Below are 14,297 nucleotides of genomic sequence, written 5' to 3' on the forward strand. Positions count from 1 at the left end.
CCATAGCCAGCCCTATTTCCTGTGGTCCAAAGAGTCAGTCTGATGGAGCACATCTCTGCAGTGACAGGAGGCTTAAGTCAGCAAGGTGTACCCAGTTCCTCTGCACAGCCCCTATTGGGTCTTGCTTCAATTAGGTCCTTGCCCAACTAAGACCAGTTTTGATGGCTCTCTAAAAAAAAAAAATACAGACTTTGTCTTTGTTCCACTTACTGAAAATTGAGTGCCATTTTTATTTGATTTCTCCTGAATCAAGAGGCAGCTATTCACCTCAGTAGGACTGTCACCTCTGCCAGTGATACCTGGCCCCATGCCCCATGCCACTGCTTTTTTTCAGAGTACACAAGAGTTCTTTTTGCCTATTTGTAGCCAGATATTTTGGAGGAATCAACCTTATTGCTCAGCCAGTTCTTCTATGCCTGGATCCAACCATCAAGGCCAGCAGGAGGCTTCAGTTCAATGACTAACAGGTTGGACTTCAGAGAGAGGTGTGAGTCTGTGGCCCTAGGAACTGCTGTGATGAAAGGTTTCAGAGGATCTGTCATTGACCTCTTTCCCTCCCTGCTTGCTTCATGGAGCAAAACTCCGGGCAAGAGCTAGATCACAGTTGCTTTGTGTAGGCTCTATTGCTACAACTGACAGACAACAGGAGAGATGGGAATTTAAAGAGAGAACCATGCCAGTAGGGATCGCACCCCTTCCCCGCCCCAGTGCCATCTTGCTAGTGTTTCTGCATAGTGCTTGATACAGAATATCTACAAAGTCAATAGTTGTAGAAATAAGTAATGATCTCCAAGAGGACCAGTGCGGGAGTGATGAGCAGCTCATCTGCTCCACTCTGGCGCATCTCAGTCCCAGCTGATCCCTGGTCGGAGGAATGGCAGATCGCACTTAGATCCTCAAATGCAACACTTCTCCTTGTAGGCTTTCCATGCATTTATCACATCACTTAGGTGAGTCTACACATCTAATTGAAGTTCATCACTTTCAAAGCTCTACAAGTGACACCAGCCACTGCAGGGCCAGCACGATAATTTCTTAAGGTCCCTTGGCTAGTCTTGGTGAGATTGCCTCAAGACAACCTTGACATCTCAGATAGGAAGTGACTATGCCCTCACCATGTTTGCCTCCTCCTCCCTGCTGCCTCCCATAGCTAATAAGAATTCCAGAGTGTCGCCAGGGGGTCCTGAATCACAGTATCCAGGGCTTGCTGAGCATCACCTGGTGTGGGAAACCTCTATCCTACCCTATCCTAACCCAGGAATGTTAGCACAACAGCCTGTAAATCTTGCCTACTAAATTTCTCAGTTCCACCTTACTCATCCTGTATGGGAATAGATCCAGACTAGTTTAGTCATTCCCTGGCATCTGTAGAACATAGGTGTCCAGACCTTCCATAGATTCCAAAATCTGAGGTTTCTCCACTCCCATACATAGTACAGTATTTGCATATAACTGTATCCAACTTCCCATTGCTTTAAATCACCTATCTGATACTTAAAATGCCCAATAAAGTGCAAATGCTATAGAAGTAGTTGTCCTGTAAAGTCAGGGTATAGTGACAAACATAAAATTGACTATAGAAGTTTGGTATAGGTACTGCCAAACTAGGCCTAATCACTTACCAGCAATATCCTAACAAGCCATAAAATATTTTGCAACCACAACTGGTAGCAGCCATATATTGGGACCTAAGGGGGCTGACTGCAATACTCAGTCAGTTGCTAAGTACCTACACATTTAGGCTTCATATAATCCTTGTTCTCTGGGCATCGGGTTTGGTTGAATCTCTTCCTAAGACATGGATTTTCCTCTCAAAGGCTGCTTTCTATGTAAGTCACACTGCACTTACTTAATTAGCTTTGTACATATGTGATGAGAGAGAGAGAGAAGAACAGAAGAAAAAGGTAAGCATCTTGAGTTAAAGCCAGGTAAAGGGAGTATATATAAGTCGCATCATGCCTCCAAATGACTGAAGGCAAAGGCACAGAGGATATAAACCTTCCCAAGCATCTTCCCCAGTTGCTCTGCTCACTCTGCCCCCCTCACATCCCATGCACATCCCAGTGCTCATGATTGAACTTGGACTCTACACCATGCCTTGGGAGACTTATGACAACCAGCCTCTGGAAGGCAGAAGAGGCACAGTCACTTTGTCTAACTTCTGTTTCCGTGCTGGAATCTCTAGCATCTCTGTCAGGTGGCTGGTCAGCTTTGTCTCATATACCAACTCAGACAAACCTGACCACATGAATCACCAAGGGTTCCCTGAAAGTGCAGCTCACCAATTATGCACAGCTACCCAAAGTCAGAATCTCCCGGGCAGGAACCTAGGAACTTGGATTTCCAGAGAAGCATTTTAATGAGTCTCACAATTAACCATGCTTTCTCTGGGCATGTAATGCAGTAGTTCTTGACAGTGGCTGCATATTAAAATCAGCTAGGAAGCTTTAAAAAATGTCAATGACAGGCCTTTACCTCTAGACATTCCTACTTAATTGGCCTGGAGTGAAGCCCAGGCAGTATAATTTTTAAAGCTCCCAGCTGACTCTAATGGGCCACTGGGGTTGAAAACCACTATAACAGCTTTCCAATCTGACGGTGAGTCCTTTGGGGACAGTAACTGAGACCTTTACACTTATTGGAACACCTCACTGTGCCCCATTACCTTGTAAATCCAAAACTTTCCACAACAAGGCGATCTGATTTAACTTGTTCATTCACCCATTGACAGAATAAGGGAATACAATCTACCAATTGCAATAAGACAGTTACGTATTTCCACTCAGTAAAAATCCAAAGGGGTTGGGGTGTGGGAGAGTGACCTGTTAGGCTCTTCTAAGTTCTAAAGTTGAGTCCGGACAATCCCAACATTTCCCCAGTCTTTCCTGTTCCAGAGGGACCAAAACGACACCAGAATCCCACGCCATCCTCCACACCACATCCATCAGCTCACTCACATTGTACAGCACAGTGGTCCACCCTTCCATAGTGATGCATTGGAAGACAGTCAGCACGGCAAAAAGGATGTTGTCAAACTGGGTGATCCCGTCATTGGGGCCGATCCAGTCCTTACATTCATAACCAGCCGGGCAGCCTTGCACACCACACGGGTGAGGAGGATCAAACCCCTCTAGAATACCTGCAGATGTATTTGGAGAGTGGGAGACAAACCATGCGGTGCTTAGTATGACATGGAAATGATCCTAGGGAGCCATAAGTAAGCATTTCTCCTACTGTAGACAGATGTTTGCCCATCTTGCCTCAGACCCTCTCCCGCCTTGGGCTCTCTACACCCCTCAGTTCATATCCATGTGCAACTCAAAATGCTCCTAAAGAACTCTCTATCTTCTTCAGGCATGAAGCTCTACTTTGGTCTGCACTGCTACAGAAATTTACAGGGCTGGCTCACACACAAGACACTGAGGTAATGGTAAATCTCATTCATTTTCCAAACCCTGGGAACTGGGATGAACCTTGGTTCTCCCTGGGCTCCTTGGGGACAGTTGTAAGCAACCGGCTGCTATATTTTCTTAACTCTTTGAAGTTTTAGGCACACATTCTTTTTTTTACTTTATTTTAAACTAAAGGTAAAATAAAAATCATTTGGAGATTCTTTTCATAAAAACATGGTATTTATTTAGGACTCTTTAACTTATTCTTTATTTCTCTTAACCTCCTCTCTGACTTTCATCCTATTGTACACTACTTAGCTTGGAATGAACAAAAAAATACAAATATTTGGAAATTGGGGTTTTGTGTATCCCACAATTTTCAAGGCATAACTGATAAGCCAAACTAACAGCTCCTTCAGTCCTCTCAGGAATGTGAGATGGAGCACAAAAGGGTGCTCTCTTTGTAGCTCAACCAGGACACCCATCTGATTCTCTTCTCCAGGGTCCCACTGGTCTTTGAATCAAAGATATATTCTGTAGACTATTTATTCATAACGGCTTTTGGCATGCATTCTAAAAGCCCTCTATCATGGACAGAGGATCTGAGACCACCTATTTGAGCCCCTCCAACTATATACAAAGCAACATGTTTTGTAATGTAACTTTCAAGTAGATATATCTTTAAGCTGGTTGTACCTCCAAAAGCTACAGACTAGGAAGTTTCTGACTGTAATCCTAGGGCTGAAGATAGAGTATACTTTTTCAGCAAAGCTCCAAATGTCGTGAATTTATGCTTATGACTAAAGGGAAGAAGCACTGGGAGAAGAGAAGACAGAAAATCATGACCTTACCTGAATTGTTCATGAAGCATGCTCGATGCAACTTGCCACTGTAGAACTCCAAGCCAATGATAGCAAACATGAGGATGGCAAAGAAGAGCAGAAGGCCAATCTGCAGAAGAGGCACCATGGCCTTCATGATAGACTTCAGCACGATCTGCAGGCCTAGGGAGAGAGGAGAGAGTGAAGCACAGACCTTGTTCACTGCCCCCTGACAAGATGGGCTCAGTTACCCTCTCCTAGTCTTCCATCAAAAACCAAACCATTAATTCTGAGATAAGTAACCAAGACAAGTCAAACTGAAGACTGCCATCATCTATGTCCCTTCTCCTATGTTTCCTTCTCACCCTCTGTTTCCTCTGTGATGACATATAGATTCCTTTGACAGATTCAATTCATTAGGCTGTGTTTCATACTCAGTCTAAAGTCCCTGCTGCTGTACAATCCTATAAAACAGGGGCAAAGTTGACCTTTCCTATTACTCCCTCTCAGATCCCGCCCTCCACCCACTGGGAGAGAAGCACAGTACTGATTAACAAACCGTAACCTCTGACAATACATAGAATTTTTCACCTTAGGAGACTGAAACACTTATTGCAGCAGATAACACTGCACATATGTAATAATTAAAATTATATTTGGATGCATAGGGGAAATGAATGAAAAAAATGCATCCAATTAGCATTTATTTCAGTGTAATACAATAGGAATAAACTTTTCTTTTATTTTCCTTTCCTGTTTTTTGTTATCTTCCATTATTATTTAAATATGAGAAAATGTTAAATTTAAAAGCACAGTGCTATGTTTAATTGTTGCAAGTTCAGGGTTTCCCTCCAGGAAGAACTCTTTCTCTTCCACCTGACATTGCTTTATAACCTGGATCCAATTGAGGATACTAGCCAATCAGAAAGAAGAAAGTAGGTGCTCACTAGGTATTCCTGATACCAGCTTTAAAGGCCTCAGGACACGCACAGCCCGGAGGGTCCGCAGGTCCACGTGGGTGTTGAAGTGGGTTCCCGCAGTGGCCAGGATGCTGTGGAGAGAGACACAAAAGACTCAAGGTTATCACAGCCTGTCTGTCCCCTCCTGTTTCATGGGGAGTTTGGACTATAGCAGCCTCTGCCTGGAAAGTACACAAAGCTAGTGCCAGCTGTATGTGGGCGCACCTGAGCCCAAGTGAATCACCAGTGGCGTTAAGTGGAATTAAATATAGCCATCTGGGTTTTACTTTGCAAAGGAAAAGTTACCATCATACTCGAGTCCTAGTCCCAGATCATGAGCAGAGCACATGGACACCAACGAAAGACCCACACCTGAACCAAATCTGGTCCCTCACTCTCTTCTCAACCCCTTCCTTTCCTGCTACCAGACCCTTATGCTTTCTATTTCCAAGTCACATATTCCTGTCTCCTGTTCTCTTTAGGGAATTTTTCTGGATTAACTTCAGTGAAGAAGTAACTTACTCTCCTCTTCCTTGACGCTCAGAATTCTTACCAAATTAATAAATTATACTGACATTCATGACTGGGAGCTATGTCCGTGGTCATTATACATTATTAACATGTTTTCTAACTGCCTCCAAACCAGACTTTGACCTGGACTGGCTTTCTGTGCTTTCATTTTTCCACCTTCTATAGTCACACCCACAAACACACACGTACTCACATCTACACATCGACAAGACTACTATTAGACTGTGTATAGCACATGTTAAGGAGACAATGCATTGCATAGAACCTATGGACAAAGTAGATATGGTGGGGGCAAAGGCACATATGGATTTGTGAGTGGTGAGGCAGAAAACGAAGTGTTAGACAAGCAAAGTTTAAGTCCTGTTCCAAAGAACTATCCACTTGATACAAATCTCTCAAACTCTAGGTGTTTGGTTTTTGTTTTTTGGTTGGTTGGGTTGTGCCTTTCATCTATAAACTAGGGAAGTACAATGGCCTAGTTTTAGATATAAAATTACACTGTGTTAAAGATAAAGAATGCCCTGGGCCAGTCATGGGGATGCATGCCTCTAACGACTACACTTATAAGGCTGAGCCAAGAGAACTGCAAGTTCAAGGCCAGCATAGGGTGCTCAGTGAGATACTATCGCAATAATAATAATAATAATAATAGTAATAATAATAATAAGGTACTGGCACATATAAAGTGCATAATTGACATTGTTTCTGACACAAAGATCAATAACACTGATTTAAATTTTGCTAGCTTATTCTTTGTTTTGTGAGATAATACCTTTTATCCCTTACAGCCTCTCCAAGATTAGCCCCTCTGTTTAGAAGCACTGGGAAATGAGTCATCCGGAAAACTTCATAGTAGAAAGAATGGCCAATTTAACTATTCTTTGGGCAACCTCTCTGAAAGATTTCAAATGTAGGCAAAGAGAACCGTAAGAAAGGTCCCATGGCTCTAGGATACAGATGCAAGATCCACAGGTACCGAGGATACCAATCCAAGATGACATAATCACAGAGATGACTGTGAACACACAACTTTGGCCCCTGACAAGCTGCCTCACTGTAGAAGAACACTTTCAACGTTAGCACTATTCAAGCATTTCGTGCTGCACAGCTCATGTTAGGACAAAGAGAGGATGCTCACTCTGGATTATGTTATTGGAATGGGTAGTGGAGATTGCTTTCAGCTTTAGGATTTTATACTTTGGACCGGGGGAGATGGCTCAGTATATAAAATACTTGCACTGCCAATCCCCAGAACTCACGTTAAAAAGCCAGGCATGGTAAAGCACACCTGTGAGACCAGCAACTATGAGATGGGAGGCAGAAAGGAGGTAGATGCCTAAAAGTGCAAGGCCTGTCTCAAATAGAGAGCAGAACATTGCCCTAGGGCCAGTACATGGAAGTTGTCTTCTGATTTCCACACCCAAGCACGGGGAAAGCATATGCTTACACACACACACACACACACATACGCACCACATACATAAATTGAAAAGTTTCATGTAATTCTGTGCTCATACAATCTCAAATAATAAGCAAACCTCTCCTACTCTCATAAAGCACTTGTCCTAGGCGAGCTTTCCAAGTGTCCTGCATCTTTCCTGATCCCAACCCCCACCACATTTTAGCTTACAAAGTTAAAGGAGGCCATCAGGAAGGGGATGGCGTAACTTCTAAAGAGGAAAAAGAACAAAGACAAATGTAGAAAATAGAACTGAAAAACTATGACAGAAATAGACAAAAGAGAAAAGAAAGAAGTGAAAGAGAAAGACACTTGACAGATATGCGAGGGATAGAGACTGAGGGAAAGCAGGTGCATTGTTCGGCATCCCTCTTGAACAAAGGCTGGACTCAAGTCTGAGCCTCCTGTGCTGCCCAGGTGCCAGACTCTCCTTCCTGGTGTCTCACAAACATAGTGTATGGAATCTGCTCTGCTCAGAAACTAGAGTTCTGTTTCCTAGGAGACCCAGGTACTCAGATGTTCTTTCACATCACACAAAGAGCTGCTGGAAGTGAAAATTTCCTCCCCAGGCCTGGGTATGACAGGTATGCTTTGGAACATGGAGGCAGAGGCAGAAGACATTGTTAAAAGAGAGCAAGGATACACAGTGAAAATGCAGTTGGAAGACAGGAGAACGAGACGCTAACAGACCTAGTTTAAAAAAAATGTGGAGATGCAGGCAAGGAGGAAAATAAGAGATAAAAGCTAATGGAGAAGCAGGTGCCGGGGAAGCGTGCAGGGAAGGTCATGTCAGAAAGGTACCATGAAAACAAAGTGAACATGAAAGACAGAGGAATGTGTTATTTATCACAGGGGACTCACGTAGCCAGCCATGTGACATGGTCACTACCCCATCATCAAGTGTACTCTTGACTGAATCCATCTTGCACTCCCAACAACCAAACAGGATCTCACACAGCCCGGGCTCCTCGAGCTTTTTGGTTCCTTAGAAATTTCTTTTTTTTTCTTCCAGTGCAGGAAGACGATCAACAGAGCTTTTAAAACATACATAGCCACTGGCTGCTTCTTAATTTCTAATGTTCACAAAGTCCTTGGGGGCAGGAGCTATAACTTGGCTCCCCTGACCATGTATTAAGATCAGAAACAATGGGATTGACAGAGGGCAAAGTGGATTGAGGAACGGGGCCCTGCTCTGGGGGCCCAGCAAACCCTGTTCCCATCTCCATCAATAGTCTACATCAGAATCGCCTACATCCTCAGGCCTATTCTCAGAGTTATTAAACAGATGCTTGATGGTTTGAACCTGATCTTTGCTGACAAAAAATGAATGAATTTGAACAGATCAATAACTGATAGAGACCACAGGTATCCTCAAACTTCCTGATGGAAAGATTAGAAAAGCCAAGAAAGCTGGGTATTATTCAGTCATAGGTATGTTGGAGCATCTAGGAGTACGCAAGGAACCTATCCCCCAACATCTAAAGTCTGATGAGGACCTTGTAATACACTCCTCAACTATGACCCCACAGAAAAGGATGTCCTCCGTAGGAATGATAGAGGGAGGGAGTGACAAGGAGAGGAAGATACAAAGGCCAGAAGCTTCCTCTCCAGGAAAAACCAGGTGTTGATGTATATGCAGCTCAGCAAAGCTCTATCAAGTCTAATGCGGGAAGAGAGGAAGGACATGGCTCTTGACACTCAGTCCATGGAAGCAGTCACATAGAAGAATATGGACTCATGACAGAGATGTTTAGGGAGCGCTGGGGTGGCAAATACAGAACATTTATCATTTGCTAGCAGCATTTTCAAATGTTATATGATTAAATCATTAAAAATTCATCTAACAAGACAGTTGTCTACATTTCACTTCTGTGAGGAAGCCAGGCTTAGAAAGAGTTAAATGGTTAAAAGAAAGCCAGTTCTCTCTCCTAGTCCTGTTGTGCCCTGATGCTGTGTGAGGTTGACTTAGCACTTCTCAGCAATGCTATTCCAGTGTGTTGCCCAGAGTCACCATGTTCTGTCTCTGAACACATTAGTGAGTCTGATTCCTTTCATCCCAAGCCATAAACCACCAAGTGAGTTGCCACTGATCCCTTTCAGGACCATCAGAATTCTCTAGGTACCTGTCTGTCTCCATGACTAGAAGATTGCCTTCGTGGCAGGTAGCATCTGCTGCAATATTTACACACACATCACAAAATCAGAAGAAGGCCACCCAGGATAAGTTCAGTCTGAGTTAATAAAAACCTAAGCTCTCGGCTGTCCCAAGAGCTCTGTGTATATACGCTTCAAGAGCAGAGGCTCTATTTTTTCCATGTACTTTTCCCTTGTAAGCATTGAAAGGATGGAAAGTTCTATACAGAGGTGTACTCAATTCCTCCTGCCCTCCCTAGCAGAGGGCAGATGACCAGAAATATACACAGCATGTCGTACACACAGTCCAGTCTGGTAATTGCTTCAGTCTAGCTGTTGCAGCTCAGCCTCTCCTCTAATACTTTTGCTTTCAGTTGTCAGGGGCTGAGGTGATGAGTGGAGGTGGATCTGATCCTGATGATGTGACAGAAGTCTTTCTAGTCGTGGCAACTGTGGAGGGACAGAGGAGACAAGGATGCAAGAGATGCCCTGGACAATTAGAACTTAGCCATCTCCCAGGTCAGCCATCCACAGATCTTCACTGTTCTATTCCTTTTGACCTCAGGGAATTTTCTTAGCCTCCTTGTCAATCCAGGGCAATAGTCTCCTTTTACAGACATGTTCTGCTGTTCACTTCCATGTCTGAAAATACCCCGCAGCAGTGGGCTTATGTTTAGAATTGTCAGATAAAATATAGGTTGCTCAGTGGAATTTGAGTTTTGCTTAAAGAACTGAAATAGTTTTTAGTACAACTAAGTAAGTTTAGTGCAGTTTTTTTTTTAATAATGTGTGGGATATTCATTATCTATCTAAAATCTGGCATTTAAATTAAACAGTGCTGGGGTGTGAGTGTGAAATGTGCCCCCCCCCATAGATTCATGTGTTTGAACACCTGGTTCCCAGCTAGTGGCATATTTGGGGAGGGTATAAAAACTTTAGGAGGTTGAGCATCATTGGAGGAAGTGGCTCACAGAAGGCAGAGCTTGGTGCTTCATAGCCCACTCCAACTTTCTATCCTCTGTCTATTTCCTCAACACAGATGTAGTGTGACCATATGTCTTACATTTCTGCCACCATATCTTCCCCACCATGATGACCTTTATTCCTTCTTAAAATACAAGGTGAAATAAACCTGCTTCCTCAAGTTACTTCTTGTTAGGTACTGACTGAGTCACAGTAATCAGAGAAGTAACTAATACAACTGAGCGGCCTACATTTCTATTTGCGAAGTCTACATATTACACTCAGGTGGTGCTCAAGTTTTGATCTGGAATTCCCTCAAGGCCTGTGTGTTAAAAGGTTTGGCTCCTGTCTCATAGAAATCCTAGGTAGAGCCACTGGGAGATCTGAGGCTACTGATGGTGTGACTTCAAAGGGGATTGTAGAGCCTGGGCCTCTTTACTATTTTACTTTTCATTCACCATGAAATGAACATCTTGTTCCACCATATATGTATGTAGGTATATAGGTGTACACACACACACACACGCTCAGGAGCATTACAGTCTCATTCAGTGCCCAAAAGTAATGACTCCAGCTAATCATGACACATTGGGAGCCAGCAATTACTGTGTAGAGAGCTCCTACTGTTAGTTGTTGCCCAACCCTCAGCAAATCTGCAAGTTCTCCTTGGAGAATAGACAGAAGCCAGGGGTCTTTAACATTAGGCGTAGGCTTGCCACCCACCCTCTAAAAATCACCTGTCTGCTTCTGCGCATCACTTTTTAAAGGTGTGCTGTTCATGAGAGGGTGACTAATATTAGTCAAAAATGTGTCAAGTGTTTAGCCAGCCCACATTATAAGGAGACCAGAATTCAGAAAGGGATCTAATTAAAGTTGGATGTCCAGCAGAGTTGAGCCAAGGTATTATTACTGTGGTCAGTCCACATATCCCATGGTTTGGGTCCATTGTTTTTTTTAGACGTATTCTATGATCCACGATGGACCCATTGGTCTTTCATTTCTCTTCATTTCTCATAGTGCTGTACCTCCATAAAGGCACCAATTTTTACCATGCATTTCCCTTAAAATTTGTGTCTTGCATTTGCCTCTTGCTCTCCAGCCTTTCTCCTGCTTGGACCACCTCTTCTTTCCCTTGCTTTCTCAACCAAAACAGAATGTTTCAGACCTCATATTCTGGCCCACATTCCACACTTCTGCTTTAGGAAAAGAGTGAAGCACATGCTCTCTGATCAACTTTCAACTCTAATCCTAGCACAAGCCTTCAAACTTACGGAATTGTCACTCCGAGACAACAATGTTCTTACATGTCAAATGGAGAAAGGCCTTGTAAGGAAGGTTATGGAATTTAAAAACTAATGCTTGTAAATTTCTTTGCATAGTACTGATTTACCACATTGATTCTTGGTCACAAGCAATAGAAATAAATTTTAGCTATCTTAAAGGTAAAATAGTTTAAGATTATCCCATCCCCACCAAACAGGTCCAACATATTTTGAGAACATACTAGGAAGTCACAGAATTAGAAGAGTATCAGAAAACTAGTCTGAGAAATTCAGAAAGCAGGGATCTTGGTGTACTAGGGATAGCCAGGTCCTAATCTAAGGAAGCTATGAATATCATCTGCTACAAATAAGACAGTTTTACTCAGAGTTAAATATCCTGATAGGAGGGATTGTTCTGGAATATACAATGTTTATAAATGCTAAGGTACTTCTAAGAAAATGGCAAAGGAAGACTTGTCTAGGGACAAGATGGCAATGGAAGAACTGAAGCAAGGTGCTGTCCATGCTGCTAGTTTTGAAGATGGAGGAAGGTCCCAAAGAACAGGAGAACTATAGCCCCAGAAGCAGCAGAAGATGAAGGAATGGAGTCTCTTTTTAAGCAGCATGACCCAATGAACACAACCTAGCTGCACTTGGATAGCCTTTTAGTGTTTCCAAGGTGAACAAGACTCCTGCAAGAGTGTACACAAAGTAGACTCCTCACTGGGAGATAAGAGCCAAATAAATAAGAAAACAAATAATAATTTTTAAAACCAGTGTCTTCTACAGCCTGACACATGCAAAGCATCTGATAAGTTGGTATTGCAGGTAAGGAAGAGAAAGGCAATTATCTGTTTCCTCATCTATTAAATGAGGTGAACACAAAGACAGGCCCCTCAGGCCCCTCAGGCCCCTTCTGGTTCTGTCACTTGAGTCAAGTGGCACTAGCCTCTGCAGCTTACAACTATGCTCAGTATCCAGACAGCTGTTCAACATTGAATATTCAGCTACTCAGTCCCCAAGTCGGATTGTTACATTGAACACTCAGGCATGCTTTGTTTACATGTCTTCAAGAACTCTAATGAATGATAAGTTGTTGGGTCCTTATAACTCGATTCAGAGCCAAACTCCTTTATGGCAGGAGCTGTCTTTCTGCTTCTGTCCTATAGGTCATTTCTCTAGCAATAGGAACAGTGGAGCCCAAGAAAAGCCCCATCTTAAGGCTCATGAACATTGATACAGTCTCTCTGGAGCAGAAAATCTAGACGCATGCGCAGGAGATGTGTCTATGTGTCTGTGGCACTTACATAACAATCAGAGATCCAAACCAAGGGCACTTTAACCACACATGCAAATCATTATGATCCATCAAAAATCCATTGAATTACACGCAATGTTATGCTCTTCATTTCCTTTAAATACATTATGGGAATGTGATTTGATTTGGAAATCAATTTCTAGAGAATTTATTTCGTTTTATTGTTATAAAAAAAAAGGAGAAAAAAGAGGTTTCGTTTATTAAATTGTTCACATAGAAACTATTCAAAAGAAAAAAAAATCAACTTGACCAAAATATATTAGAGGAAAACCAAGGAAGCTGAGGATGAGAAAATCATCTGACTGCCTAACTCCCAGTACCTGTAAGCAGCCTCCTTCTCCCCTCATCCCACTGGCTATGCTGTAGTCCTTTGATACCACTAGGGCTAGCTCTATCTCAAAGCCCAAAATCCAGGCTGTAGTCAACGGAGGCTTACTGAGCACACAGGTGGCATTCCCACAGAGGCCAAGATGGAGGAGGTAGTTATCCTTATCACACTTAGTGTAAGATACAGTTAATGTATCTTAGTGTAAGATACAGTTAAAGTAAGTAAAAAGGTCAAAGGGGACCTATGAGTAGGGCAGGGGAAACAAGAAGGGGATAAACTCTTCAACATAGAAGGAGCAGCGAGGAAGACAGGAGATCATCATGTTTAAGATATTAAAACCAGAGAGGTGCGGCTAGAACCAGGTAAGGCAGGAAGAGTGGAGAACGAATCTGCAGAACTCAAAAACATCACAGGCAAGGAAGACCTCTGGAATGTGTTGGTTTGGATGGAGCCTTGCAGAATGTTCTAAGAGCTTTGGCTGATAGTCTTAAATGTGTCAGTGGTGCGTCAGCTAGTCACAACACCACTTTGTATCCAAAAGAGCCTTCCTGCCTGCAGGTATCTCACTTTCTCTTTAACCCTTGGACTTGGTCTCTATACCTGAATTAATTCTTCTCTGGTAGGAGGGCTATCCTGTGGTCATGTCTTGCACTGGGCTCCAGACGTGCTATGGATAAATCCAGATCAAGCTTAACAAGCTTTCTATTGTCATCGGCAGTAATTGGTTTAGAAATGGCCAGCTGATAGAACTCATGCCACCGATCTATAAAGAAATAATAGTCTTCAGGACTTCAACTGACCTGTGTTATAGAACAAAGGAAAAGTATAATAGATACTGGGATTTCTTTTTCAGACCTTTTGATCACAGCAAAGCAGGGAGTGTATTTTACAATAATGACAGGTTGATATAAAATAATATTTACCCTATGTGTGCCAGACTTGCATTTTTTTTCTCTTCAATACTTCCTTTCTTATGTTCAATGCTGGTTGCAAACAAGTTCATTTCATGACCCTCTAGTGAAAGTTACCCACAGTAGCCCTAACCACCTCCACTGACCCCCACCACACACATACACACAAATTCTTTCTAAGGATACTGCTCTGAAAAGGCAGGTGAATCAATGTGAGAGG

General features: G+C 42.8%; 1 protein-coding gene across 23 annotated transcripts in view; it reads right to left on the bottom strand.

Annotated features, from left to right (window-relative positions):
- The window catches only part of Cacna1e (calcium channel, voltage-dependent, R type, alpha 1E subunit), a 493,980-nt gene that overhangs the window by 239,791 nt on the left and 239,892 nt on the right, over positions 1-14,297 (bottom strand). For all 23 annotated transcript variants that reach the window (XM_030243929.1, XM_017312578.2, XM_017312848.1 and 20 more), the window contains 3 exons: positions 5,161-5,264; positions 4,244-4,396; positions 2,958-3,139 (listed from right to left, as the gene is read on the bottom strand). In XM_030243929.1, coding sequence (XP_030099789.1) covers positions 2,958-3,139; positions 4,244-4,396; positions 5,161-5,264 — 439 coding nt within the window. The remainder of the gene's footprint in view (positions 1-2,957; positions 3,140-4,243; positions 4,397-5,160; positions 5,265-14,297) is intronic.

Source organism: Mus musculus, chromosome 1 (genome assembly GCF_000001635.26).
Source record: "Mus musculus strain C57BL/6J chromosome 1, GRCm38.p6 C57BL/6J".
Taxonomy (NCBI): domain Eukaryota; kingdom Metazoa; phylum Chordata; class Mammalia; order Rodentia; family Muridae; genus Mus; species Mus musculus.